Source organism: Ovis canadensis, chromosome 5 (assembly GCF_042477335.2).
Source record: "Ovis canadensis isolate MfBH-ARS-UI-01 breed Bighorn chromosome 5, ARS-UI_OviCan_v2, whole genome shotgun sequence".
Lineage (NCBI taxonomy): Eukaryota > Metazoa > Chordata > Mammalia > Artiodactyla > Bovidae > Ovis > Ovis canadensis.
Window position 1 is genome coordinate 27,713,065 of NC_091249.1, and position 24,470 is coordinate 27,737,534.

At 49.8% G+C, this 24,470-nt stretch overlaps 1 protein-coding gene and 2 long non-coding RNA genes across 6 annotated transcripts; 1 reads left to right on the plus strand and 2 right to left on the minus strand.

The window, feature by feature from the left end:
- Positions 1-5,711: 5,711 nt before the first annotated feature.
- On the minus strand, positions 5,712-10,564 carry LOC138440936 (uncharacterized). Its single transcript, XR_011257176.1, has 2 exons — positions 6,626-10,564; positions 5,712-6,066 (listed from the first exon to the last, which is right to left on the minus strand). It is a non-coding gene; the product is annotated as an uncharacterized lncRNA (long non-coding RNA).
- An 842-nt stretch (positions 10,565-11,406) lies between these two features.
- KEAP1 (kelch like ECH associated protein 1) lies at positions 11,407-21,348 on the minus strand. Of its 4 annotated transcripts, XM_069591060.1 has the most exons (7): positions 21,054-21,345; positions 20,636-20,737; positions 18,318-19,003; positions 14,418-15,103; positions 12,704-12,909; positions 12,301-12,477; positions 11,407-12,167 (listed from the first exon to the last, which is right to left on the minus strand). In XM_069591060.1, the coding sequence occupies exons 3-7, from the start codon at positions 18,954-18,956 to the stop codon at positions 12,001-12,003; spliced, it is 1,875 nt and encodes a 624-aa protein (XP_069447161.1). In that variant the 5' UTR covers positions 18,957-19,003; positions 20,636-20,737; positions 21,054-21,345; the 3' UTR covers positions 11,407-12,000. The 4 variants fall into 4 exon arrangements, with proteins under 4 accessions (XP_069447161.1, XP_069447164.1, XP_069447163.1 ...); XM_069591063.1 differs by lacking the exon at positions 20,636-20,737 and having other exon boundaries at positions 21,054-21,348; XM_069591062.1 differs by lacking the exon at positions 21,054-21,345 and having other exon boundaries at positions 20,636-21,031.
- On the plus strand, positions 20,269-22,788 carry LOC138440937 (uncharacterized). The gene is made up of 2 exons (XR_011257177.1): positions 20,269-20,476; positions 21,783-22,788. It is a non-coding gene; the product is annotated as an uncharacterized lncRNA (long non-coding RNA).
- Positions 22,789-24,470: the final 1,682 nt, after the last annotated feature.

Here is a 24,470-nt window from a genome sequence, read left to right on the forward strand (position 1 = left end):
AGTCACTCAGTCGTGTCCGACTCTTTGCAACCCCATGAATCGCAGCACGCCAGGCCTCCCTGTCCATCACCATTTCCTGGACATGGTTAGTACTGAAATATCTGTTGCTCCTGCCTCATCTCTTCCAGAGCAGGCAATGGCAACCCACTCCAGTACTCTTGCCTGGAAAATCCCGTGGATGGAGGAGCCTGCTGGGCTGCCATCTATGGGGTCCCACAGAGTTGGACATGACTGAAGTGACTTCACTTTCACTTTTTACTTTCATGCATTGGAGAAGGAAATGGCAGCCCACTCCAGTGTTCTTGCCTGGAGAATCCCAAGGACGGGGAGCCTGGTGGGCTGCCATCTATGGGGTCACACAGAGTCGGACACGACTAAGCAACTGAACTGAACTGAACTGATACATATGTCGCCTCCCTCTTGAAACTCCCTCCCACCCCCCTCCCCATCTCCCACCCCTCTAAGTGGTCACAGAGCACTGGGTTGAGTTCCAAATTCCCACTGGCTATCTATTTTACATATGGTAATATATGTGTTTCAATTCTACTCACTCATCTAGGAGAGTCCTTTAAATAGGTAACTTCCTGGACATATTTGAAGTTGTTTTTCATTTATAAAAATGTAATTTTCCCAGAGGTTTTGGAGAATCCTAATTTGGAAAAAAAAAAATAGGACCAAGACAAGGTCAGGGCATTCTACACTCTGGGGGTCATCCAATCTTGCTTGTGTTTTTCTCTGTAAATAGTTTCTCTTCTCACCTAAGGGCCCACAAGAGGGAGCTGTACTCTTTTAGACCACACTTCTGTATCAGCCCTGAGGTTCTTGGTGGTGGTGGTTTAGTTGCTGAATCATGTCCAACTCTTGTGACCCCATGGACTGTGGCCCGCCCGGCTCCTCTGTCTATGGGATTCTCCAGGCAAGAATACTGGAGTGGGTTTACATTTCCTTCTCCAGGGGATCTTCCCAACCCAGGGATCGAACCCGGGCCTCCTGCATTGCAGGCAAACTCTACCGACTGAGCTGAGGGTCTTGGGGAGCTACAAAACCAAAATAAGATGAGTAGGTTGGTGGAAGCACTGGTTTTTCACAGGTTATGAGAGCCAGTGAGGAGTTTTAAATAACCCAGGTATAGTGCACTGAGGTCATTACATGTTATCATTATTATTCTTTTGAAAAAAGTATTTGTTTTAAATTGGAGAATAATTGTTTTATGACATTGTGTTGGTTTCTGCCATACATCAACATGAATCAGTCATAGGTAAATATCTGTCCCCTCCCTCTTGAACCTTTCTCCCACCTCTGAAATCTAAATTTCAGTTCAGTTCAGTTCAGTTACTCAGTCGTGTCTGACTCTTTGCGATCCCATGGACTGCAGCACACCAGGCTTCCCTGTCCATCACCAACTTCCAGAACTTGTTCAAACTCACATCCATCAAGTCGGTGATGCCATCCAGCCATCTCAGCCTCTGTCATCCCCTTCTCTTGCCTTCAGTCTTTCCTAGCATCAGGGTCTTTTCCAGTAAGTCAGGTTAATGTTAGCATTTCAGGTTTCTAGTACTCACCTCATTCCTATTCAATATGATTATATTTATTGTTATATATTGCCAGGCAAAATGTCAATAACCTCAGATATGCAGATGACACCACACTTATGGCAGAAAGTGAAGAAGAACTAAAGAGCCTCTTGGTGAAAGTGAAAGAAGAGAGTGAAAAAGTTGGCTTTAAACTCAACATTCAGACAACTAAGACCATGGCATCTGGTCCCATCACTTCATGGCAAATAGATGGGAAAACAATGGAAACAGTGACAGACTTTATTTTTCTGGGCTTCCAAATCACTGCAAGTGGTGACTGCAGCCATGAAATTAAAAGATGCTTGCTCTTTGGAAGAAAAGCTATGACCAACCTAGACAGCATATTAAAAAGCAGAGACTTTGCTGACAAAGGTCCGTCTAGTCGAGGCTATGGTTTTTCCAGTGATCATGTATGGATGTGAGAGCTGGACTGTGAAGAAAGCTGAGCGCCGAAGAATTGATGCTTTTGAACAGTGGTGTTGGAGAGGACTCTTGAGAGTCTCTTGGACTGCAAGGAAATCCAACCAGTCCATCCTAAAGGAAAACAGTCCTGAATGATTCATGGGAAGGACTGATGCTGAAGCTGAAACTCCAGTACTTTGGCCACCTGATGCAAAGAACTGACTCATTGGAAAAGACCCTGATGCTGGGAAAGATTGAAGAGGGGAGGAGAAGCGGATGACAGAGGATGAGATGGTTGGATGACATCACCAACATGATGGACATGAGTTTGAGTTGGCTCTGGGAGTTTGTGATGGACAGGGAAGCCTGGTGTGCTGCAGTCCATGGGGTCGCAAAGAGTCAGACATGACTAAGCGACTGAACTAAACTGAACTGATATTTATAGTTTTCTTACTGTGTGCTTCCCTGGTGGTTCAGTCGGTAAAGAATCTGCCTGCAGGAGACCTAGGTTCAATCCCTGGGTCGAGAAGATCCCCCTGGATGAGGAAATGGCAACCCACTCCAGTATTCTTGCCTGGAGCATTCAATGGACAGAGGAGCCTACAGTCCATGGGGTCACACAGAGTCAGACTCGACTGAGGGACTAACACTTTCACTATTCCAGGTGCTAAATTCTGTTACTATTTCCCATCTTACAAAGGAGGAAGATGAGGCCCAAAGAGGATTAGCACCTAGTAAGTGACATTTATGGGTCTTAAACCTAGCCTCTTTTCTCTACAGTATTCTTTTTTCTTTTAATTTTTCTTAAATTCTACTTTCTGTAATACTATATATTCCCACTAACACTTTTATTTTATTTTATTTTTGGATGTTCTAGGTCTTTATTGCTGCATGGGGGCTTTCTCTCGTTGCACCAAGCAGGAGCCACTCACTAGTTGTGGTGCAAGAGCTTCTCATTGTGGTGGCTTCTCCTGTCAGGGAGCACAGACTCTAGGGCTCACAGGCTTCAGGAGTTGCAGCAGGCAGGCTCAGTAGTTGTGGCCCACGGGTTTAGTTGCTCTGCAGCATGTGGGATCTTAGTTCCTGGACCAGGAATCGAACCCATGCCCCCTGCATTGGCAGGTAGATTCTTAATCACTAGACCACTAGGCAAGTCCCTAACATCTATATTTTAAAACTAGGATCCCTAATATTCTTCCTTGTGGCAAGTTATAAATCCTTCCTTTGCCTGATTAAAAAACACCAACCAAAAAAAAACAAAAAAAAACAAAAACCAAAACACCAGAATACACTCCCAAAGGAGAAGATTAGTCTTTGAATTGAAGGCACATTGTACTGCACAAAGCAAGATACTTTAGCATCCAGAACTATAGTGGCCTTCACAGAGCCGAATGGTATCTTCGACATTGCCCAGTTACTTCAGAGTGGGAAGTTACTTGCTTGTCATCACTATGAGTGCATTCTGTCTTTTACCATCATCTTCATTTTCTCTTCCTGTCCTGGGACTTCCCCTCAGTTATAAATACACTCTGTTTTCTGAATCGTAAAACAAAACCCCAAGCCCTCCCTGAAACCTTCGTCCCTTTCTAGCTGTCATGCATGCTCAGGCATCCTTTTTTTTGGCCTCTTCTCACCCAAATGTCTCAAAAGAGATGTTCCTTTTTTCAGCATCCTTCACTGGTTCAGTGTTGTCTCCTTGGCAACAGTGGCTGTTCTAATTTTTCTTTCTCTGCTGTACGTCCTCAGTCATGTCCAACTCTTTTGTGACCCCCCTGGACTGTAGCCCACCAGGCTCCTCTGTCCATGGGATTTCTCAGGTGGCACTTAGTAAATGTTTACAAAATTTATTGCTTAACCCTCACAATTCTACTGAAAATGCTCTTAGTAAAGTTACCGTCCGAATGCCAAATCCAGTGAGCATTTGAACCTCTTTGTATTGATTATTTTTAAAAAGATTTTATTTATTTATTTTTGGCTACACTGGGTCTTCATTGCTGGGCGTGGGCTTTCTCCAGTTGTGGCAAGCAGGGGCTATTCTCTAGTTGCATTGCCTAGGGCTCTCATTGCAATGACCCCTCGTTGCCAAGCACACGCTCTAGGCATGGGATATAGTTGTGATGCACCGGCTTAGTTGCTCCAAAGCACGTGGAATCTTCCCGGACCAGAGATCAAACCCACCTGTGTCCCCTGTATTAGCAGGTGGATTCTTAACCACTGGACCATAAGGGAAGTCCAACCTCTTTGTATGCAATGTGCTGTGCTGTGCTTAGTTACTCAGCCGTGTTTGACTCTTTGTGATCCCGTGGACTGTAACAACCCTCCAGGTTCCTCTGTCCGTGGGATTCTCCAGGCAAGAATACTGCAGTGGGTTGCCATGTCCTCCTCCAGCAGATCTTCCCCACTCAGGGATCCAACCCAGGTCTTCCGCACTGCAGGCTGATTCTTTACCAGGGAAGCCTCTTTGTATTCAATAGTGTGATTCTTTTAAACTTTTGTGCTCAAATTTTTCACCACTTGGCTTCTGTGACGCTGTACTTTTCTTGATTTTTCTCATAATTTTATGCTGCTGTTGAGTTTCTATCAGGACTTCTCTTACTTCCCTCTACTCCTTAAATGTCATTTCTCAGAATTTGCCTTTAACCCATTGTTCTTGTTCTATACCAGTGTCTCCAAATATGGTACCTGCACAAGCCGCATCAGCATCAACTGGGAACTTGTTAGAAATGTAGTTTCTTGGCATCCAACTACTGATTGAGAGATGTCTAGAAAATCCAACACCCATTTATGATTAAAAAAAGAAAAAAACTAGATATGAGGCCTCCCAAGTGGCACTAGTGGTAAACAGCCCCCCTGCCAATGCAGGAGATATAGGAGATGCAGGTTCGATCCCTGGGTTGGGAAGATCCCCTGGAGGAGGGCATGTCAACCCACTCCAGTATTGTTGCCTGGAGAATCCCATGGACAGAAGAGCCCAGAGGGCTACAATCGATAGGATCGAAAAGAGTCAGACACAACCAAAGCAACTTAGCACGCACAAAGCAAGGGGGAGCTTCCTGAACTTTAAAAGTTTCTGACAAAACTTAAAGCATGGATTACAGAAAATCAGATTGAACGGTGGGACATTAGGAACAGTAACATTATAGCCAGAAATAAGACAACAATGCACACGTTTACCCTTACTCATCAGCAATGTACACAAAGTCATAATAACTGGGACTTACCTGGTGGCCCAGCGGTTAAGAATCCCCTGTGTAATGCAGGGGGTTAGGGTCCAACCCCTGGTTAGGAACTAAGATCCCACATACCAATGAGCAACTAAGCCTGATCACTGTAGCTATGAAGCCCGAGCACTCGAGAACCCACACGCCACAGCTAGAGTCCATGCACTGCAACTAAAGATCCCATGTGCAGCCGCTGAGACCCAAAGCAGACTGATGTGTTTAAAAAAAAAAAAAAAACAGAAAAGCAGTGCATAAAGAAAGCTTATATTTTTCAAAATTTCTTATCTCTATCTTCTTATCTCTATCTTCTTATCTCTATTAGTTAGGATTCTTGGTTCTAACACGGAACCAACAGAAAACTAACTTTGGTTAACTTAGGCAGAAGCAATGAATTTATGGGCAGAAGACAATAAATTAACAAGTGAGTAGGAAGCTGCAGAAAAGGTCAAGATAAAAACAAACACTTTCATGCCACAAAAAGAAGCAGCATCAAGAAAAAGAGTGATACAGTCGATTGTGTGTAGATTTTTTAAACTTTATTTCTATTTTTGGCTCTGCTAGTTTTCCTCTGCTGTGGGCGGCCTTTCTCTAGTTGCAGCGAGCAGGGGCTACTGCCTAGTTTCATTGTGGGCTTCTCACTGCAGTGGCTTCTCTTGTTGCAGAGCGCAGGCTCTAGGGTGTACAGGCTTCAGTAGTTACGGCACGTGGGCTCAGTAGTTGTGGCTCCCGGGCTTCAGAGCACAGGCTCAGCACTTGTGGCGCACCGGCTTAGCTGCTCCATGGCACGTGGGCTCTTCCCAGATCAGGGATCCAACTGGTGTCACCTGCATTGCAAGGCAGATTCTCAGCCGCTGGACCACCAGGAAACCCTGTGTGTGTAGATTTACAAAGAGCTGTGAATCACTGTGCTGCACTCGGAAATTAACATGATGTTATAAATCAAATATACCTCAATTTTTATAAAAATATATAAAACTTAAAATTAAGTTTAAAAAAGAACTTGCAGAAATAGCAGGAATAAAAAGGACTTGGAGGGTCATCTGCCAGCATCTAGGAAAGCTGGGCTTACTCCATGACCTAGTAAGTTCCACCTCCTAGCACCCATCTGGAGAAAGGAGGCATGATTAAGAGAGGGTGTTGCTGCCTTAACTGTAATTCTGAGAAACCAGAAACAACCTAAACATCTGTCAATAGTGAAAGATAAAACAGAACATCCGGTAGCTGGTAAAAGGAACGTGACATCACAGACGGAGCTTACTGAGAGAGGAAAAGCTCTGTATTGCAGAGTAATACAAGCACCATTATGCCATTTTTTGTAAGGAACTACATAAAACATACAATATTGAAGATTGTTAATTTTTTTTTTAAGATTTAGAGGGGCTGGGATGGAGAGAGAGTAAGACTTCAGCTTTTTCTGTAATGTTTTACCTTTTTAAAAAAGTATTTATTTTTGGCTGTGCTGGGTCTTCGTGGCCATGCGGGCTTTTCTCTAGTTGCAGTGCTCAGGCTTCTTCTTGCAGTGGCTTCTCTTGTTGCAGAGCACCAGCTCTAGGGCACACAGGCTCCAGCAGTCGCGGCACCTGGGCTCAGGAGTTGTGGTCCCTGGGCTCTGGAGCACAGGCTTAGCAGTTGTGGCGCACTGGCTAGCTGCTCCTCGGCATGCGGGATTTTCCCAGATCAAGGATCGAACCCTTGTCTCCTGCATTGACAGGTGGATTCTTAACCAATGAGTCACCAGGGAAGTCCTGTAATGTTTTAACTTTTTTTTTAAGGCAGTTTTTAGGTATTTAATAAATGAAAATTATGTGGTGCACTGGGCTTGCACGGTCTGCCTCCCTCACCTCTGTTAAGCCTCTTCTGGCACCATGTTCCTCCTCCCTCTCAGAGCTTCACCTAGACTTGCTTTTCAGTGCCACAGGGCAGATGGTTCCTCTATCCAGAATCTTACCCCTCTTTTCCCTCACCTAGTTTACACTCTGAATTTCTGTGAAAAACCCACTTCAAGAATGCTTTCTCAAGGCATCTGACCTAGGTTGAGCTCCAGCCCTTCAGAAAGCTTACCCAAGAAATTAAATACATATACTCAATGTGATTATTTTATTGTTGTTTAGTAACTAAGTCACGTCTGACTCTTTTTTGACCCCATGGACTGTAGCCCGCCAGGCTTCTCTGTCCATGGGATTTCCCAGGCAAGAATACCGGACTGGGTTGCATTTGCTTCTTCAGGGGATCTTCCTGACCCAGAGATTAAAGCCGAGTCTCCTGCATGGCAGGAGGATTCTTTACTGTTGAGCCACCAGGGAAGTTGGATTATTTCATTAGCTCTATGAAAACGGGCCAGTGTCATGCTTGCTCCTCATTGTATCTGAATACCTCACTTCATGTCTAGCACAGAGCAGCCATTCAAGAGCTATTTGTTGGAAGCAGCAAAGATTGAGGGTTTGAAAAATCTGCTTCAGTACTTTCCAAAAACAACCGTTATCTTGAGGCTACAAACCTAACACACTCCGAACCATCATCACTTCCTCCTGTAACAGCAGATTCCTCCAAGGACCCCTCCACTTGGCTTCTTAAGCTTCAAAACCACCCGGGAGCATTCCTGATGATTCATCCATCCTATCTAAGCAGTCTATTCACCTGTAGACTCTACTTTATTCCCATAGGCACCTGCCTGATCCACACCACCGGCCTGTCACCCGGCTACTGCGCCAGCTGTTTACCCTTTCCCACTGTACCTCTATCCGCAGCCATTTCCACTTAGCTTCCAGAGCAATCAAATGCAAATTTAATCATGTCTGTCACTCAACACAGTTGTTAATATATCTGGTTTACCTGGAGAGTAACCAATGAACCTGGTTTACTGGGACTAAATGGTTCCTGGGATGCCAGCCTTTCAGCGTTCAAACTGGAAAAGTCCCAGGCAAACTAGGATAAGTTGGTCACCCTACTCCCCGACTAGGCTGTAATCTCCATGAGGGCAGGGATCTTTGGGGGCTTGTTCACTGTCAGTCCCATTGCCTGGAAGAGTAAGGCATAAAATCAAGTTGTTTTTTGCAGAGATAGAAAGTGAACATAAATACTCACCTTCGGAAGTATCACCTCACACCGATCAGAATGGCCATCATCAAAAAACCTACATATAATGAATGCTGGAGAGAGAGTGGAGAAAAGGGAACCCTCTTGCACTGTTGGTGGGAATGTAAATTGATAGCGCCACTATGGAGAACAGTATGGAGATTCCTTTAAAAACTAGGAATAAAACCACCATATGACCCAACAATCTCACTGCTGGGCATATATATACCTTGAGAAAACCGTAAGTGAAAAAGACATGTGTCCCAGTGTTCACTGCAGCACTGTTTAAAGTAGCCAGGACATGGAAGCAATCTACGTGTTCATCAACAGATCAATGGATAAAAAAGTTTTGGTACACATACACAATAGAATATTACTCAGCCATGAAAAGGAACACATTTGAGTCAGTTCTAGTGAGGTGGATGAACCCAAAGCATGTTATACAAGGTGAAGCTAGGTCAGAAAGAGGGAAACAAGCGTCATATATTAACACATAAATATGGCATCTAGAAAAATGGTATTGATGAAACTATTTGCAGAGCAGGAATAGAGATGCAGACATAAAGAAGAGACTTTGGCTAGCAGGGGAAGGAGAGGTTGGGATGAATTGAGATAACAGTATTAAAACATACATATTGCCATATATAAAACAGGTAAAGCTAATGGGAAAAGTTGCTGTATAATTCAGGGAGCTCAAAGCGCCGCTCTGTGACAACCTAAAGTGGGGTTGGGGGGAAGTTCAAGAAGGAGGGGACCTATGTGTACTTATGGCTGCCTGATTCGTGTTGCTGTATGGCAGAAGACAACACAATAGTGGAAAGCAATTATTCTCCAATTAAGTTTTTAAAAAATACTCACCTTTGTTGGTCTAGCAGCTCACATAGGGTCTAGCGCCAAGTAGCATCCAGGTACTGTTTTTTCAGACAGGAAACTGTTTACCTGACTTCTAAACTGTTTACCCAAACTGCCTTACTGAATCAGGTTGACTTGACATCAAGACCATGGCTCTAATGCCTCTGAAAGGAAACAGCACTCTGGGGTAGGTTGTGGGGCTTCGGGCAACCACATTATATGTAAATCCCTATTCTAGATTAGATCGTTGTTTCTGGCTATGCCCACTGATCCCACAGGACCTACTTACGTATCTACTTATTTACTTACTTGGGCTTCCCTGACGGCTCAAGTGGTAAAGAATATGCCTGCTATACAGAAGACACAGAAGACGTGGGTTCAATCCCTGAGTCAGGAAGACCCCCTGGAGAAGGAAATGGCAACCCACTCTAGTATTCTTGTCTGCAAAATTCCATGGACAAAAGAGCCTGGCGGGCTACATATGCCTCCATAAGGTCACAGAGTCAGACATGACTGAGCACACGTGTGCATTTACTTACTTATTTTGGTCAAGTTGCATAGCATGCGGGATATTAGTTGCCCGACTAGAGATTGAACCTTGAACCTGTGTCCCCTGCAGTGGAATGCAGAGTGAGTCTTAACCACTGGACCTCCAGGGAAGGGCTGCCATGGGACTTCTGTAACATCCGCTTTGACAAACACACAGGTGGAGCAAGTTATAGCTGAGAGGGACTGCTTTGGGGTACCACACAGGTCAAGTCTGCACCCCACCACTTGGGCAGGTCACTTCTCTGAACCTCTTCTTCTCATCTGTAGAGTTCGGGGACTTCCCTGGTGGTCCAGTGTCTAAGACTCCATGCTCCTGATGCAGGGGACCCCAGGTTGGATCCCTGGTCAGGGATCTAAATCCCACATGCCACAACTGAGTTCACATGCCACAGCTGAAACATCCCACATGCCTCAACGAAGATCAAAGATTTTCCACAACCAAGATCCGACATGGCCAAATGCATGAAGGTTTTCAAAAAAGAACTCAGGCTTGCCCTTCTTAGCTCACAGCACCATTGAGGATCAAATAATGTGTAGAAATACACTGCAAATGCTAAGACTATCTAGATGTGTTTACAATTTCAGTTTTCCCCATCCACTCAATGCAACCATTTTTTTTTTTTTTTTTTTTGCCTCACCACATGGCTTGAAGACTCTTAGTTCCTGGACCAGGGATGGAGGCTGGGCCCCAGCAGTGAAAGCCCTGAGTTCCTAACCACTAGACTGCCAGGGAATTCCCAGATTTATTTTCTTGTTCCATAAAAATCTTAGGACAAGGACCAGAGAAGTGGGCAACTAGAGACAACTAAGACCACCTTTGGGTGGCCTGAGTGAAGCCACAGAGATGGGACGTAGGATGTTTTCACTGGCAGGGAAAGAATCCAATGTTCCCTCGCTAAGCTGTTTGGAAGAACCTGTGGAATCCCCAACAGTTGAGACCATTCTTTTCTCCACTCCCCCAGCACAAATAGAGTTGACAGGCAGAAGAAAAGATCCAGGCCACATAATTCCTTTACACAGGCTGTTCAGAAGGAGCCAAGCTACTGAGCCCTTTGCCTAAGAAAACTCCTAAGAACCCCTTTGTCTTTTGAATACCCAGGCACCTAAATAAAACAAAAGCCTCAGTCTATGTTATTGAAATGCATAAATATGACCTGGTGGACTTTCACTGAATTTGGAAGGCATGTTGGGGATAGTTATTCTTATTGTTTAGACACTCAATTGTGACTCCATGGATTGTAGCCTGCCAGGCTTCTCTGTCTATGGAATTTTCCAGGCAAGAATACTGCAGTGGATTGCCATTTCCTTCTCCAGGGGCTCTTCCCGACCCAGGGATGGAACCCACATCTCCTGCATGGCAGGAGGCTTCTTTACCACAGAGCCATCCGAGAAGCCCATGTTGGGGATCTTCTGCCTTAATATAAACTGTGAAAATATAATAATATAATATATACTGTGAAAATATAAACTGCGCATGTGGCAATTAATCTCGGGGAGCCCTAGAGAGGTGTCAAGGAGTTGGGTCATTGTCTTCAAAGCAGCTGAAAGTGACAAAGTGAGCCCTGTGTGACTTGCTCGTGGGGAGCAAGATGCCCTACATATCAAAATTCAGCGGGGCCGAGATAACAAACTGGTTTCCAATCCAAGCCTTAGATCAAAAGACTTTTGAGTGCATGTCAGGAGAAAAGTCCTTTCTGTCCCCACAGGTTTGAGATCTCTGGCTGAGAGCCCAGTTGGAAGACACTAGTTAGTTTGTTCTTTATTTTCATCTGAAAGTTACAGGGCTATTTATCAACAAAATGACTGTCCGGGCAGCGAAATCCAGTGGTTTCTATGTACAGGCCCATCCCTGGGGTCCACACCTCTGGAGGGGCCTCCTCCCCCAAGGCCTCAGTGGGCTTCTTCCCAGGCCTCTAGGAAATAATCACAAAGACACAGGGGATGAAAACCAGCCTGTCCCCAGCACCTGCTTTCATCCCACAGGGAGGTGGCGGCTGCTGGTGGGGGAGCCAGGCCTAGTCTTGGGGTAGCGGGTGTGGAGGGCCTCTCTCTGGGGAGCCCGTCCTTCCCGCGCCCACCTCCTGGGCAGGCTCTCGTTGGACATTCCTGGGACTGCTCTGGCAGGCTCACGAGTTCCCACTCTAGCCTTCTTTTCTTTCACGTCGTGATTGGAACACTGTGGTGTCCCAGCCTCCCATTCTGGAGGCCACGGTTTGCACTGTGGAGCCTCTTCATTTGTCCCTGGTTTTTTTTTTTTTTTGTACAGAAACGACAATAGTCTGGATCCGACCTTTTTTTTTTTTTCCCGCTCAGGAAACAGAAGCGGCTCAACAGGTACAGTTCTGCTGGTCAATCTGCTTCCGGCAGGGTTCCATGGTGACAGCCACGCCCACCCCACTCCGGCCAGAGGTCATTCGGGTCACCTCGCTCCAGGTGTCTGTGTCTGGGTCATAGCACTCCACGCTGTCCAAGAATGTGTGACCGTCGTAGCCCCCTGCAGGGAGGGCAGGAGGGATGGTCGGTCACTACTCCAAGGGGGTGGGGGCTGGGGGCGGGCAGGAAGGAAGGAAGCATGTGAAGCCCTCCTACTGAAAGGGGCTGGGTGGGCTTCTCCGCCCAGGCCTCACCAAGAACGTAGATCCTTCCCTGGTGAACGGTGATCCCCAGAGCGCTTCGCCGATGCTTCATGGGGGCTACGAACGTCCACGTTTCTGTCTCCACGTCGTAGCGCTCTACACTGTTGAGCTGGTCCTGACCGTCGTAGCCCCCCGCAGCATAGATACAGTTGTGCAGGACGCAGACTCCTAGACCAGACGACACAGAGAGGATGACTCCAGGGCCTGGCCTTGGGGGCCCCAGCCATCACCTTCTTGGGGGGACACCCTCCCCTCTCCCGTCACCCGTCTCCCTTCCTCCCCTCCCATGAGGGGCCCTGTAGAGACAAAGCCAAGAGCAAGGAGCTCTACGAGGGTCACTCCCAGGGTGGGGAGGGTGCCCCTCCTTGCTCCCCTCCCCGCAGCCCCCTCCCACCTGCTCCGCTTCGGATGGTGTTCATGGGTGTGATCATCCGCCACTCGTTTCTCTCTGGGTAGTAACACTCAGCTGAGTTGAGGCGGTTTGTCCCGTCGAAGCCCCCGACCGCGTACAGCAGACGGTTGAGGACAGCCACTCCCACCCCAATCCTTCGTGTCAGCATCGGAGCCACCAAGTGCCACTCGTCCCCCTCCGGCTCATACCTGCCACAACAGAGCAGCAATGACGACAGCAGCCCCCGCCGACCCGAGGCACTGACCCACCAACACTCCACTGTGGTGTTGGTTTTTTTCTTTTTAATTTAAAAAATAATTTTATTTGGCTTTGCTGGGCCTTCCTGGCTGCACAGGCTTTTCTCTAGCTGCGGTGTGCAGGCTTCTTGCTGCGGCTGCTTCTCTAGTTGCGGAGCGGGAGCTCTAGAGCAGGTGGGCTTCAGCAGTTTCCGCTCCACGGCTCCCACAGCACTGGCTGAAGAGTTGTGGCGCACTGGCTTACAGCTGCTCTGAGGTACGTGGGCTCTTCCTGGACCAGGGATAGAATCCACGTCTCCTGCATTGGCAGGTGGATTCTTTACCGCTGCAACGCCTGGGAAGCCCCTTACCTGAACTCTTCAATTTTCACAAGGATTCCCTACAACGCAAGTTATCAGTAGCTCCGTTTTCTAGACAAGGAAACAGGTTCACGGCCCCCATCTGCTCAAGGTCGCCTGCACCTCTGCTGGACTCAAATGGCTCCATCAGACCACCGCCTAAGCTAAGTGTTGTATGAATGCAGGACACACAGGAGACACCAGTTCAGTTCCTGGCTCAGGAAGATCCCCTGAAGGAGGAAATGGCAACCCACTCCAGTATTCTTGCCCAGGAAATCCCATGGACAGAGGAGCCTGGCGGGCTATACAGTCCATGGGGTCACAGAGTCAGACACACAGAGTGAGCACACACGCAAACACAGGGTCACCATGCACAGCTGTACTGTACACAGACTGTGTACTGCACACGGGCACCACATCTAAGGGGGCACCTTCCACGTTAACGGACCTCATATGTGTGTTTCTTACAACCATTTGTGGATAGATAGCAGTCAGGTGTCATGTTTTAACGAAATTAGCATATTAACATTCTGACAGTTTCAAACTGATGGAACTTCTTCCAAATCTGCTAACAGTCGTTGTATGGGTATGTGATGGCCCTGTAAACGGTTCCCAGGCCAGGACACATCATCCAGGGTCATGACCAAACATCCCCCAGGAGTTTAGCTTCACCTTGAGGCTTCCATTCCCTGAAGGCAAGGCACAAAGAAAAGCACTCAACAATTGAGGGAAGACGTCCCTGGAGGTGCAGTGGATAAGAATCCACCTACCAAGGCAGGGGACATGGGTTCGATCCCTGTGTCTTTAATCAGGAAGATCCATGTGCCGTGGAGCAACTAAGCCTGTGCCACAACTACTGAGCCCACAGGCTGCAGCTACTGAAGCTGGTGGACTTAAAGAGCTTGTGCTCCACAAGAGAAGCCACTGCAATAAGCCTGTGCACCACAACGAAAAGCAGCCCCGGCTCACAGCAACTAGAGAAAGGCTGCGTGCAGCAACAAAGACCCAGCACAGACGAAAATAAATATTTTAAAAGACAGGAGGAACCCTCAGATCCCAATGGCGGGGACGTGTGAGCAGCAGAACCCCCCGGATCCCACGCCTCCTGCCCCCACCACTCACCTCTCCACACTGTTGTGGTGGATACAACCATGGGAGCCGCCAACGGCATAGATATGCCCATCGATGACGCCCACCCCAATTCGGTTGCGGGGTACGCTCATGGAGGCGCAAGGCGACCACTGGTTGGTCATGGGGTTGTAGCAGTCCAGGGCACTGGAGTCGGTGTTACCATCAGGCGAGTTGTTGCGGCCACCCACGGCGTACAGCAGCCCACCCACCACACAGCCCGCCAGGCCGCTCCGGGGCACCTGCAGGTCTGCCAGCCGGAGCCAGGTGCCATCGCTGGGGTTATAGGCCTCCAGGTAGCTGAGCGACTGGCGGAAGTAGCCACCGGCCGTGTAGATGAGGCGGCCCACCTTGGGCGCCCGGCAGGGCATCACCTGCGTGGGCTTGTGCAGGGTGAGCTCCTGGAAGATCTTCACCAGGTAGTCCTTGCAGCGGGAATCCGACTGCAGGATCTCACACTTCTGCAGCTGCATCTGCAGGAAGTGGGGCGTGAGCGAGTGGCAGCGCACAGCCCGCAGCAGCGCCTGCACGTAGAAGCGCCGCTGCTCGCAGTCATACTTGACCCAGTTGATGCAGGCGTGGAAGACCTCAGACTCGCAACGCACATTCAGGTCATCCCGGCTGATGAGGGTTGCCAGCTGGCAGTGGGACAGGTTGAAGAATTCCTCTTGCTTGGCCACCTGCAGAGGGCGACAGTGCCATGGGCTGACTTACAGGTCTCTCTCCACTCCCACCTGCCAGGAGCCAGCACAGGAGATCCCACCCATGACAAGGTCATGAGGAGAGACCTGACAGGCAAGGCGGATCAGGACTCGAGGGACTCCCTGGACCTGCTCGAGCATCTACCCAGATAACAAAATCTGTCTACCGTTTACTATATTATGCCTTTCACTTACTCGTCTGGCATTAACAGGGGCTATCCCCGACCACCTTTCTCTGGAGAAAATCAACTTAGGGCTCTAGTTGATAAGTCTCCTGGGCATGAAAGGAATATTTCAATTCAAACCTCTCTGTTAGCATTCTAACTTGCGTGGCAGGTTTATCCATACTCTTAAAACTAACGCACATACATGATTGTTCACAATTTCCCAACCATGAAAGGCAGGGGAACTTAAACATTCTAAAGTCCTAATAGGCATAGAGCCCTTTGAGGAGTAAAAATTATTAGAATAGTGCTGGTGAAGGATTTCATTGTTGAGCCAGTGCTTGCTGCCAAGTTTCCATATCCCTTACCCATTGTGTGCCTGGGAGTATACTAGTTAATATAGTTGGTATGTAGGGAAAATAAGTAGTAGCCTTGGTGTTAGCAACATTAGACCTTTGAGTTAATAAATTTTTTCTTTGTTATAACCCACTGCACCTTTGTCCCATAGGAATGTAACTTTATTTAGTACTTTCTGAGAGTGGTGCCGGACTTTAGAACAAACACTTTTAGAGAAAATAAGTTTTCTAGTTGACTAACCTTTATCAGAAAAAAGGGTCATAAAATGTTAACAGGCCTCCAGGCCAGAAGAGGATGTAAATCACATAAGACCTTTGTATATACAAAGGTATGCAGAAAGAAAGCCTGGTTTCAATAAGGGTCAGAACTGCTGACCCTGCATGACTCTGCATCTTCCATCCCCCTCTATGTACAACCCAAGGTATAAAAGCTCTTTTTAAAAATAAAGTTACAGACCTGTTCCACCTAAGCTTGGTTTCCCCGTCTCTCTCTCTCTCTCTCTCTCTCTCTCTCTCTCTCTCTCTCTCTCTCTCCAACGCCGTCCATCCTGAGGGAACCCCGGATCCTGCTGGGGCTGGACCCCGGCACCTACCCCCCAGCCCCTTGCCAAGCCCCTGCCAGGACCTTGGACAAGACACTCAATCTGCCTCTGCTAACTCAGCTTCCTCAGGTGTGAAATAGGCATTTGAGGGACTTCCCTGGTGGTCCAGTGATTAAGAATCCACCTGCCAATGCAGGGGACACAGGTTTGATCCCTAGACGGGGAAGATACCGCATGCCTTGGGGCAACTAAGCCCATGTGCCATAATCTTGAGCTCTTGCTCTAGAGCCCGTGCTCCACAAGAGAAGCCACTGCACTGAGGAGCCTGCACAGCGCAATTAGAGAAAAGGCCCTGCTCACTGCAACTAGAGAAAGCCTATGAGCAGCAACGAAGACCCAGCACAGCCACAAAGAAATAAAATTTAAAGAAAAGAAACAGGCATTTGAATAGCACGGAACTCTCAGTGTATGAGAATTCAAGGAGTTAACACTACATGCCAGGCACATAGCAGGTAAGCACATAAATGAGAAAAAGAAACAACGTCACCTCTTAGATTCTGTATCATTTTGAATCTGAACTGTAAGAATGTTGCCCCTTTCTTTTTTTAATGAAATTATTTTTTCAAAAGAGCAGACTGACTTCAAAGGAAATGCTGCTGCTGCTAAATCGCTTCAGTCGTGTCTGACTCTGTGAGACCCCATAGACGGCAGCCCACCAGGCTCCCCCGTCCCTGGGGTTCTCCAGGCAAGAACACTGGAGTGGGTTGCCATTTCCTTCTCCGATGCATGAAAGTGAAAAGTGAAAGTGAAGTCACTGAGTCGTGTCCAACTCTCAGCGACCCCATGGACTGCAGCCTGCCAGGGTCCTCCATCCATGGGATTTGCCAGGCAAGAATACTGGACTGGGGTGCCATTGCCTTCTCCGTCAAAGGAAATAGCAACACAGTATGTTAGAAAGAAAATAAAATTCAGGCTTGAAGAAAGCAGCCTGAGTTGCAGTGTTGGCCCACTACCTTCTAATTGTACCACCTTGGGCAAAAACCTAAAACACTCCGTGCCTTGGTTTTCTTCCTCTATAAAAGGAGGATTATATTAGTCGCTAACTCCTAGCAGGGTTATTGCTAAGGTAAATATTTCTTATGTGGCACTGGTCTATATAAATAATTTGTCACCCCACATCAGCGGGATCCCAGCTTCCTGTTACCTCAAGCCGAGATAACCCCCTGACACTACTGTTGTGCAGCTCAGTGGGACAACCCTGTTCTTGGGCCACCATCCTGGAAGCCATAAGTCCTAAGACTAATGTCAGAGCTTCTTGGGGCATCTGGTCAACCCCCAAGATGGTAGAGAAGGAGAGGCACAGAGACCAAGGGTAGTGTCCACCTAGCTGGTCCCAGCCATGGGAGGATGATTTTAAAAATTTCCAGGAAGGGGGGAGTTCCCTGGTGGTCCAGTGGTTGGGACTCAGGGCTTTCACTGCCAGGACCAGGGTTCCATCCCTGGTCAGGGAACTAAGATCCTGCAAGCTGTGTGGTGTAGCAAAAAAAAAAAAAAAAAAAATCCAGGAAGGCACTCCAAAGCATACCTCCTCCTAGGATAGCTGGGAAGACTCAGATTTAAAGGCTGGAAATCACTTAGAACAGAGGCTGGCCCACACCAAGTACTCAACAAGCACTCATGTTCTCTACTCACAACTTCCTCCACTTGAAAATGAAAATGAAACAAAGATTAGTGTGAGCACAATACTCTGTGGACTAAAGAAAACCACCACAGTGTAAGGGTCACACTGGCCATTGACAGCATGTCACGGGTGTTCAATAAATATTTACTGACTGCCTGGAACGTCAGGCCCTGCTCAGGGCAGCCTACGGTGGAACTGCTGTCAGAGTCACTGCCCTCTGTCCCCACCTTTGACCCCAGGGAGCCCAGACATCCATGACAGTCTCACTTTCTTCAGCTGTTTCCTAGATTTGTCACAGACATCTAGACTGGGAGCTCAACCCTACTTTTCTCCATCTCCTTGCCTTGATCCTTCACCTCTCAAGGGGAGATGGTGATGACCACCTGTCTGTTTCCTGGTCCTCCAAGGCTGCTCTGAAGCCCTGGTGCCATGTCCCCATCCCTCACTCACCTCCCCAAAGTGCATGTAGATGTATTCCCGGGCACGCTGGTGCAGCTCCGTACAGCCGATCTGCTCAGCGAAGTTGGCAATGCCGATGGCATTGCTGGGATCCAGCTGCTGCACCAGGAAGTCGCTGCAGGCACGGACCACGCTGTCGATCTGGTACATGACAGCGCCGTTCATAACGTGGAGCACACACTTCTCCCCCATGGAAATGGACGCGGTGTAGGCGAACTCAATGAGCCGCTCCATGACCTTTGGGTGGATGCCCTCAATGGACACTACCTCCATGCCCTGCTCCCGCAGCCCGTTGGTGAACATGGCCTTGAAGACGGGGCTGGATGAGGCCAGCACCACCTTGTGGGCCATGAACTGGGCAGCAGGCGCGTCCTGGTACTTGACCTGCAGCGTCACATCGCATAGCTGCTGGCTGAGCCGCAGTTCATTCATGATGCCAAAGGCCTGCTTGGTGTGGTCCTCCAGGGTGTAGCTGAAGGTGCGGTTGCCATGCTGGGAGGGCGTCACCTCGGCCTTGCACTCGGTGGAGGCGTACATCACCGTGTCCCCTGCCCCCTCGGGGCGCTGTGATCTCAGGGGTAGGAATTGGGTATGGGCCCCGGCCCCGCTAGGCCTGGGTTCCAGCTGCATGGGGTTCCAGGTGACAAGGGACAACGCCACCACTGGCACTCAGGGGCCTGGAGGGGGAGAGCACAGGGCTGGGCACAGGGCTGGGGGCTAGGCCTTCTTTTCCAAGATAAAGTGACTCGGAGACCACTTTTCCTTCCCAAGCCCAGGTAAAGCAGTGTTCATTTGAGCTCCCTAACTGACCCATGGCCCCACCAGTCCAAGGGCCCACCTTAAATCCTAGGTCACATGGTGCCCCTCCCCTGCTCAGAATCCCCCCGACCACTCTCTGTGGCATGAAGAGTAAAACCAAACTCTTCAACGGCCTGCAAAGCCTTTCACAGTCAGCTCCCGTCCACCTGTTCCCTTTGCCCATTCTGTTCCAGCTCTCTGGGGTCCATCCCTTCTCACAGCATGTCCAACTCATTCCTTCATTCACCCCATCAACATTTCTCGGGCATGTCCAGGCACTGTTCTAGGCACCAGGGACACAGCAAGGAGCCAGACAGACATGCACTGAGCCCCCCTGGAGCCAACACTGGGGAGGAAAGGGCTATAAGTGAAATAAGCGACAGTGTAGCGTGCAGGTGTTTATTTAAAATCAGGTAGTCCAGGCCTGTCTTGGAGCTGGGACTAGAAGGATGAACTTATGAAGGGGGCGGGGCGGGGGGGGGGGGGCGTTGTTAGCTTTCCAGGCAGAGGCAACAGTGAGTGCAAAGACTCAGAGGCAGAATGAGAGCTGACCTGGAGAATCAGGGAAGAGTGTGATGAGAAACACTAGTGAAGGGAGGGTGTCAGTGAACCCTGCGGAGTCTGGAGGGTCAGGGCGTGAGTTGGGTTTGAAAAACTCAAGCAAAGAGAAGGCAGGGGATCTACAAGAGGTTCTTCATCTTATTGTTCCCTGGGCTCCACTCAGAGTCACCTCCTCTCTGTTTTATTTCCATCACACCACTTATCAGGAATGGAAATTAGCTCCCTTGCTTGCTTGCTGATGGATGAAGGGTCTCTCTGGCCCTGAGCCTCAGGATTCAGAGGGCACGTAGCCCTGTGTGGGTCAGGGTCCTGCCCACCTTCTCCTGTGCCTCCCCTGCAGTCCGCCTGGGGCCTGGCACTACGCAGGGGTCACTAAGCTGTGGCTGGCTGACTGCCCACTCCACTGTGCCTGCCAAAGCACCCTCCTCTTCCACGGTGCCCTGGACACTGCTTGGCCGCCTCTCCCCAGCCGAGGCCCGGGCCTGCCTCTTGGTCTTTAGCCAAACGGTCAACGGTGCCCCCTGGGCACTGGACACTTCCCCCTCTCCCACCCCCCCCAACCCCCCCCCAAGAAGCGGTAAGTGGGGGGACTGCGCATGTCCCGCCGGCGCAGCCAAGGCCTAGAGAAGGGAGGAAGTGACCCCGCCGCGGCCTTTCCATCGCAAGCCCCGGGCCACAGACCAAGGTCCCCCCGCCACAAACGCCCCGGGATCCCCGGGATTCCGTCCGAGCGACGCTTCCTGGGCCTCTCGCTCCAGGATTCACCCGCCGGTCGCGCCGTCCAACAAAAGGTCCGGACTCGAGCCGCGCCCTCCTGGCCGTCCGCGGAGCCGCGGGAAACCCCGAGGCGACCGGGCCCCGCATCGCCCAGCGCTCCGGCCCCCGGCCACGGTCGCAGAGCACTCTAGACCCTCGGTGCCCTCAGCCCGGGCGCGGGCCGCTTCACTCACCCCGCCATGGCCGCGCTCGGGCTCCGCCTCCGTCGCCCAGGCCCGGGCGCCTCCATCGCAGCTCGCAGGGGGGAGGCGCGGAACGCGCGCAGGTCACCATGACTAAGCAGAGCCGGGAGCCGGCCGTGTCAGAATAAAAGTCCCCGCGGCCCCGGGCCTCGGGCGGCGGAGACGGCAGCGGGCCGCTCCCCACCCCCACCCCCGCCCTTCCCCGCCCACGCTCGCTGTTGCCAGTTGCGCAGCCCCAGAGCGGCGTCCGCAGTGCCGATAATCGCGGCGGGGCCAAGGACCCAGCCCTGGGCGCACCCAGCCCGCGTGGTCGGAGCCGCCTAGAATCAAAGACCTGGGTTCGAGGCCCAGCGCTTCCCTGCACCCGGGATCACCGGATACCCCTCCCCGCCGCCGCCTGCGCGTTCACCTGCGTAGCCTCCGATACTCTCACCGCGGGGTGGGGATGCCAGGGGGCGCGGCGGTGGCTCCGGGCACGTTGGTGCCACCCGCGCACCGAGCTTCCGGGAAGCCCGAGGGGCCGTGGCCTGGCCCGGGGGCGGCTCCCGCCTGACTTTCGCTGTTGAAGACCCGCGAGCGCTTCCACTGTCCGGGGCGGCGGGGAAGGGGGGCTGTGGCTGGGCTCCGGGGCGGCGGGGCCTACGGGGTCGCGGCCGTCGAGTGGGGGGTTAGCCTCGGGACGCCCGAGAAGGAGGCGGGGAGAGGGCGGAGAGGGCGCGGCGGGGAAGGAGTCGTGATTCCCCGCCCTTCCCTCAGGTGCCCGGCGCCCATGGGCGAGGAATAGGGCGGCGGGCAAGGGCGCACGGCTAAGCCCACCAGGCCTGTCCCCCCACCCCTTCGCAGTCCCTTCCATCCGCCTGGTTTCGTCGTCTCAGCGCTAGTCCGCTTCCCACCACCTGCGCTTCTTTTAACTCCACACAGTGCAGGCCTCACGTTCAGGTGGCCGAAGGATCCAGACAGAGCTGTCTACCTACCTACTGGGGTTTTCATTGTTTTTATTTTTTATCTCCAATCTGGAGGCGCGAGGAGCTCGCAGTTGGGAATTCGAACTCCGGCTCTGCCACTCTAGCTCTGCCCGGCTGGACCTATAATTTAACCGCTCCATGCTTCAATTTCCTTCCTCTTAAAATGTTAACAGGGCTTCCGTGGTGGCTCAACGGTAAAGAATCCTTCGGCAATGCAGGGGACACAGGATCGTTCCTTGGATCGAAGAGATCTCCTAGAGAAGGAAATCGCAACTCACTCCAGTATTATTGCCTGGGAAATCTCATGGACAGAGGAGCCTGGTGGGCTACAGTCCATGGGGTCTCAAAGAGTTGGACACCACGTAGCAATAGATGTTAATAGTACAGGCACCTACCTGGTAGATTATTGGGAGAACTAATTGAGAATGCTAGCGCTCAATAAATATGAATGATTGTTATTTTTCATGGAAAGTGATACTGATTTTCCATTTATGCTCTTTGTTATATAAAGTTAACTTTTAAATGTATGTGGGGTTTTTTTTTCCTCTTTTCTTTAAGAGCCCGTCCGTCTGAAACTCTAGACTGAACAGATACTGGTCTAAGAAAGGATTCCCCCTGCCCCCGGGGTGAATTTGGAAGATTCTGCCTCCCTGCTCTGGGTTTGGGATTAATCCCACGCAGAAGAAGGCTGGCCTGGGGTTCCTTGCTGCTCCTCCCATGCCGGTGGCGGTGGCGAAGCTGTGGTTCTGAGTGGTTCCAGAGGTGGTGCCATAGCATAACTGCCAAATCCTGTATGGGGAGTGGCTGAGGCTGTGAGCAAACCCACACCCTTTTCCACATGCCAAAGGAAACCTCTGGTATATCTCAAAATTAACATCTACAAGCCCTGAGACCCAGCAGTGATATGTGCAGTAATTTATCCAAGGTACCCCTGCACATGTTTAGGAGGATGTATGTACATAGATGTTTATTGCAATACTGTGTTTAAATGCCAAATGTTGGACTCAACATGTGTGCATTCCTAGGGCCCTGGTGTAATCTCTGCTATGAAATACTATGCAGCCAGTAAAAAGACGCCATTAGCTTTGTAAATGTTTTACCTCAATATTTTTAAATGTGAAAAAAAATGCTCTGTAAAGCAATTATTCTTCAATTAAAAAATAAAGTGACATAAAAAAATGTTATGGTCTGTGCCCCCTCCCCACCATCATATATTGAAGCCCTAACATAACAAATGATGGTATGTGGGCTTCCAAGGTGGCACAGTGGTAAAGAATCTGCCTACCAATGCAGGAGACTAGGGTTTGATCCCTGGGTCAGGAAAATCTCCTGAAGGAAGAAATGGCAACCCATTCCAGTATTCTTCCTGGGAAAATCCCATGGACAGAGGAGCCTGGCAGGCTACAGTCCATGGGGTCACAGAGTCAGACAAAACTGAGCGACTGAGCCCACATATAAAAATAAGTGATGTTATTTGGAGATGAGGGCTTGGGGAGGTAGATTTAGATGAGGTCATGAGGGTGGGACCCTCATGATGGTATTAGTGCCTTTATCAGAAGAAACACCAGAAAACTTGGATCTTTCTCCACCATGTGAGGACACAGCCAGAAGGCAGCTGTCTATAAGCTAGGAAGAGAGTTCTCACCAGAAGCTTTCCATGCTGACACCTTGATCTTGGACTTCCAGCCTTCAGAACTATGAGAAATAAACTTTGGTTGTTTAAGGCACCTAAGCTGTTCCAATTAACAAAGTACAAAATTTAGACATGCAACAATTTCCAAGATGATACTATTAAACGATCAAAGCAAGGTGGAGAGCAATACTACAGTTGTGTAAAAAGAGAGATGTATTTACATTTCAGCTCATTTACCCACAGAATGGCGCTGCAAGTTTCCCAAGTGTATATATCCAGGAGTGGGAACTGGTGCTTTTTGAATTTTGTAGAATGTGAACAAGTAAATAACTCTTCTGCTATCACACCATCATCAAACAACTGAGCAATGGGGTGGGGTGGCTCAGGTTGCCCTGGAAGATCACAGAAGCCTGGGGATACTGTAACCAGGGAGGAAATTAGAATCAGTTCTCAAAGCGCACTGGCATGTGACCCCAGGCTTGAGTGTTTATGTTCCAGGAAATAGGTTGGTTTTCTCAGTGCTTATAGCGTGCAGGGACGTTGTGAGCGTGGCCCACGGGAACTCAGGTCCCCTGGCTGGTCAGTGCCCCTCACCCCCACCCCTACACACTACATACTTTTCAGCTGCCTGCAGTTCTGCTGTGTCCCGGCAAGTGATATACCACAATCTGAACCCGAAGCCCCAGGCCCTTTCCCCAAACCCACCCTGCCCCTCTCCAGCCTGCCTCTCCACAGTGAGGTTAGGAATGTGCCTGGGGACAGCTGGGAGCCTGAGACAGCTGGGAACTGTGGTCAGGACACCTGAAACCTTTCATGGCCACAGCCGGGGCCCTAATATCACCCCTGGCTGAAAATGCAGACCCTTGAACAAAGGAGTGTTGGTCTGGGCGTAACAGACCTCTTGGAACCGGAACGGTGGAGCCTAACCTCCTTGGCTAAAATCCTGGCTCAGAAAATAGGACAAAATACTCAGTTCCTGGATTCTCCTCATCTGTCAAATGGGAGTGAGAAAACCTACCTTACAAGATTGTAGGAAAGGTGAGAAAAAGGCATGTCCCAGGCCTAGAATACTATGGGAGTAACTGTGCTGTTCTGTGCTTAGTCAATCAGTTGCTCTGACTCTTTTTAATCCCATGGGCCGCAGCCCGCCAGGTTCCTCTGTCCATGGGGATTCTCCAGGCAAGAATACTGGAGTGGGTTGCCATGCCCTCCTCCAAGGGATCTTCCC

Coding starts and splice junctions, on each gene's coding strand:
- KEAP1 (XM_069591063.1), bottom strand. CDS start 18,956: ATGCAGCTGGAACCCAGGCCTAGCGGGGCCGGGGCCCATACCCAATTC. Junction 15,104..18,317: donor TCTACATGCACTTTGGGGAG/GTGAGTGAGGGA, acceptor CGCCCTCTGCAG/GTGGCCAAGCAAGAGGAATT. Junction 12,478..12,703: donor CACCATCCGAAGCGGAGCAG/GTGGGAGGGGGC, acceptor CGTCTGGTCTAG/GAGTCTGCGTCCTGCACAAC.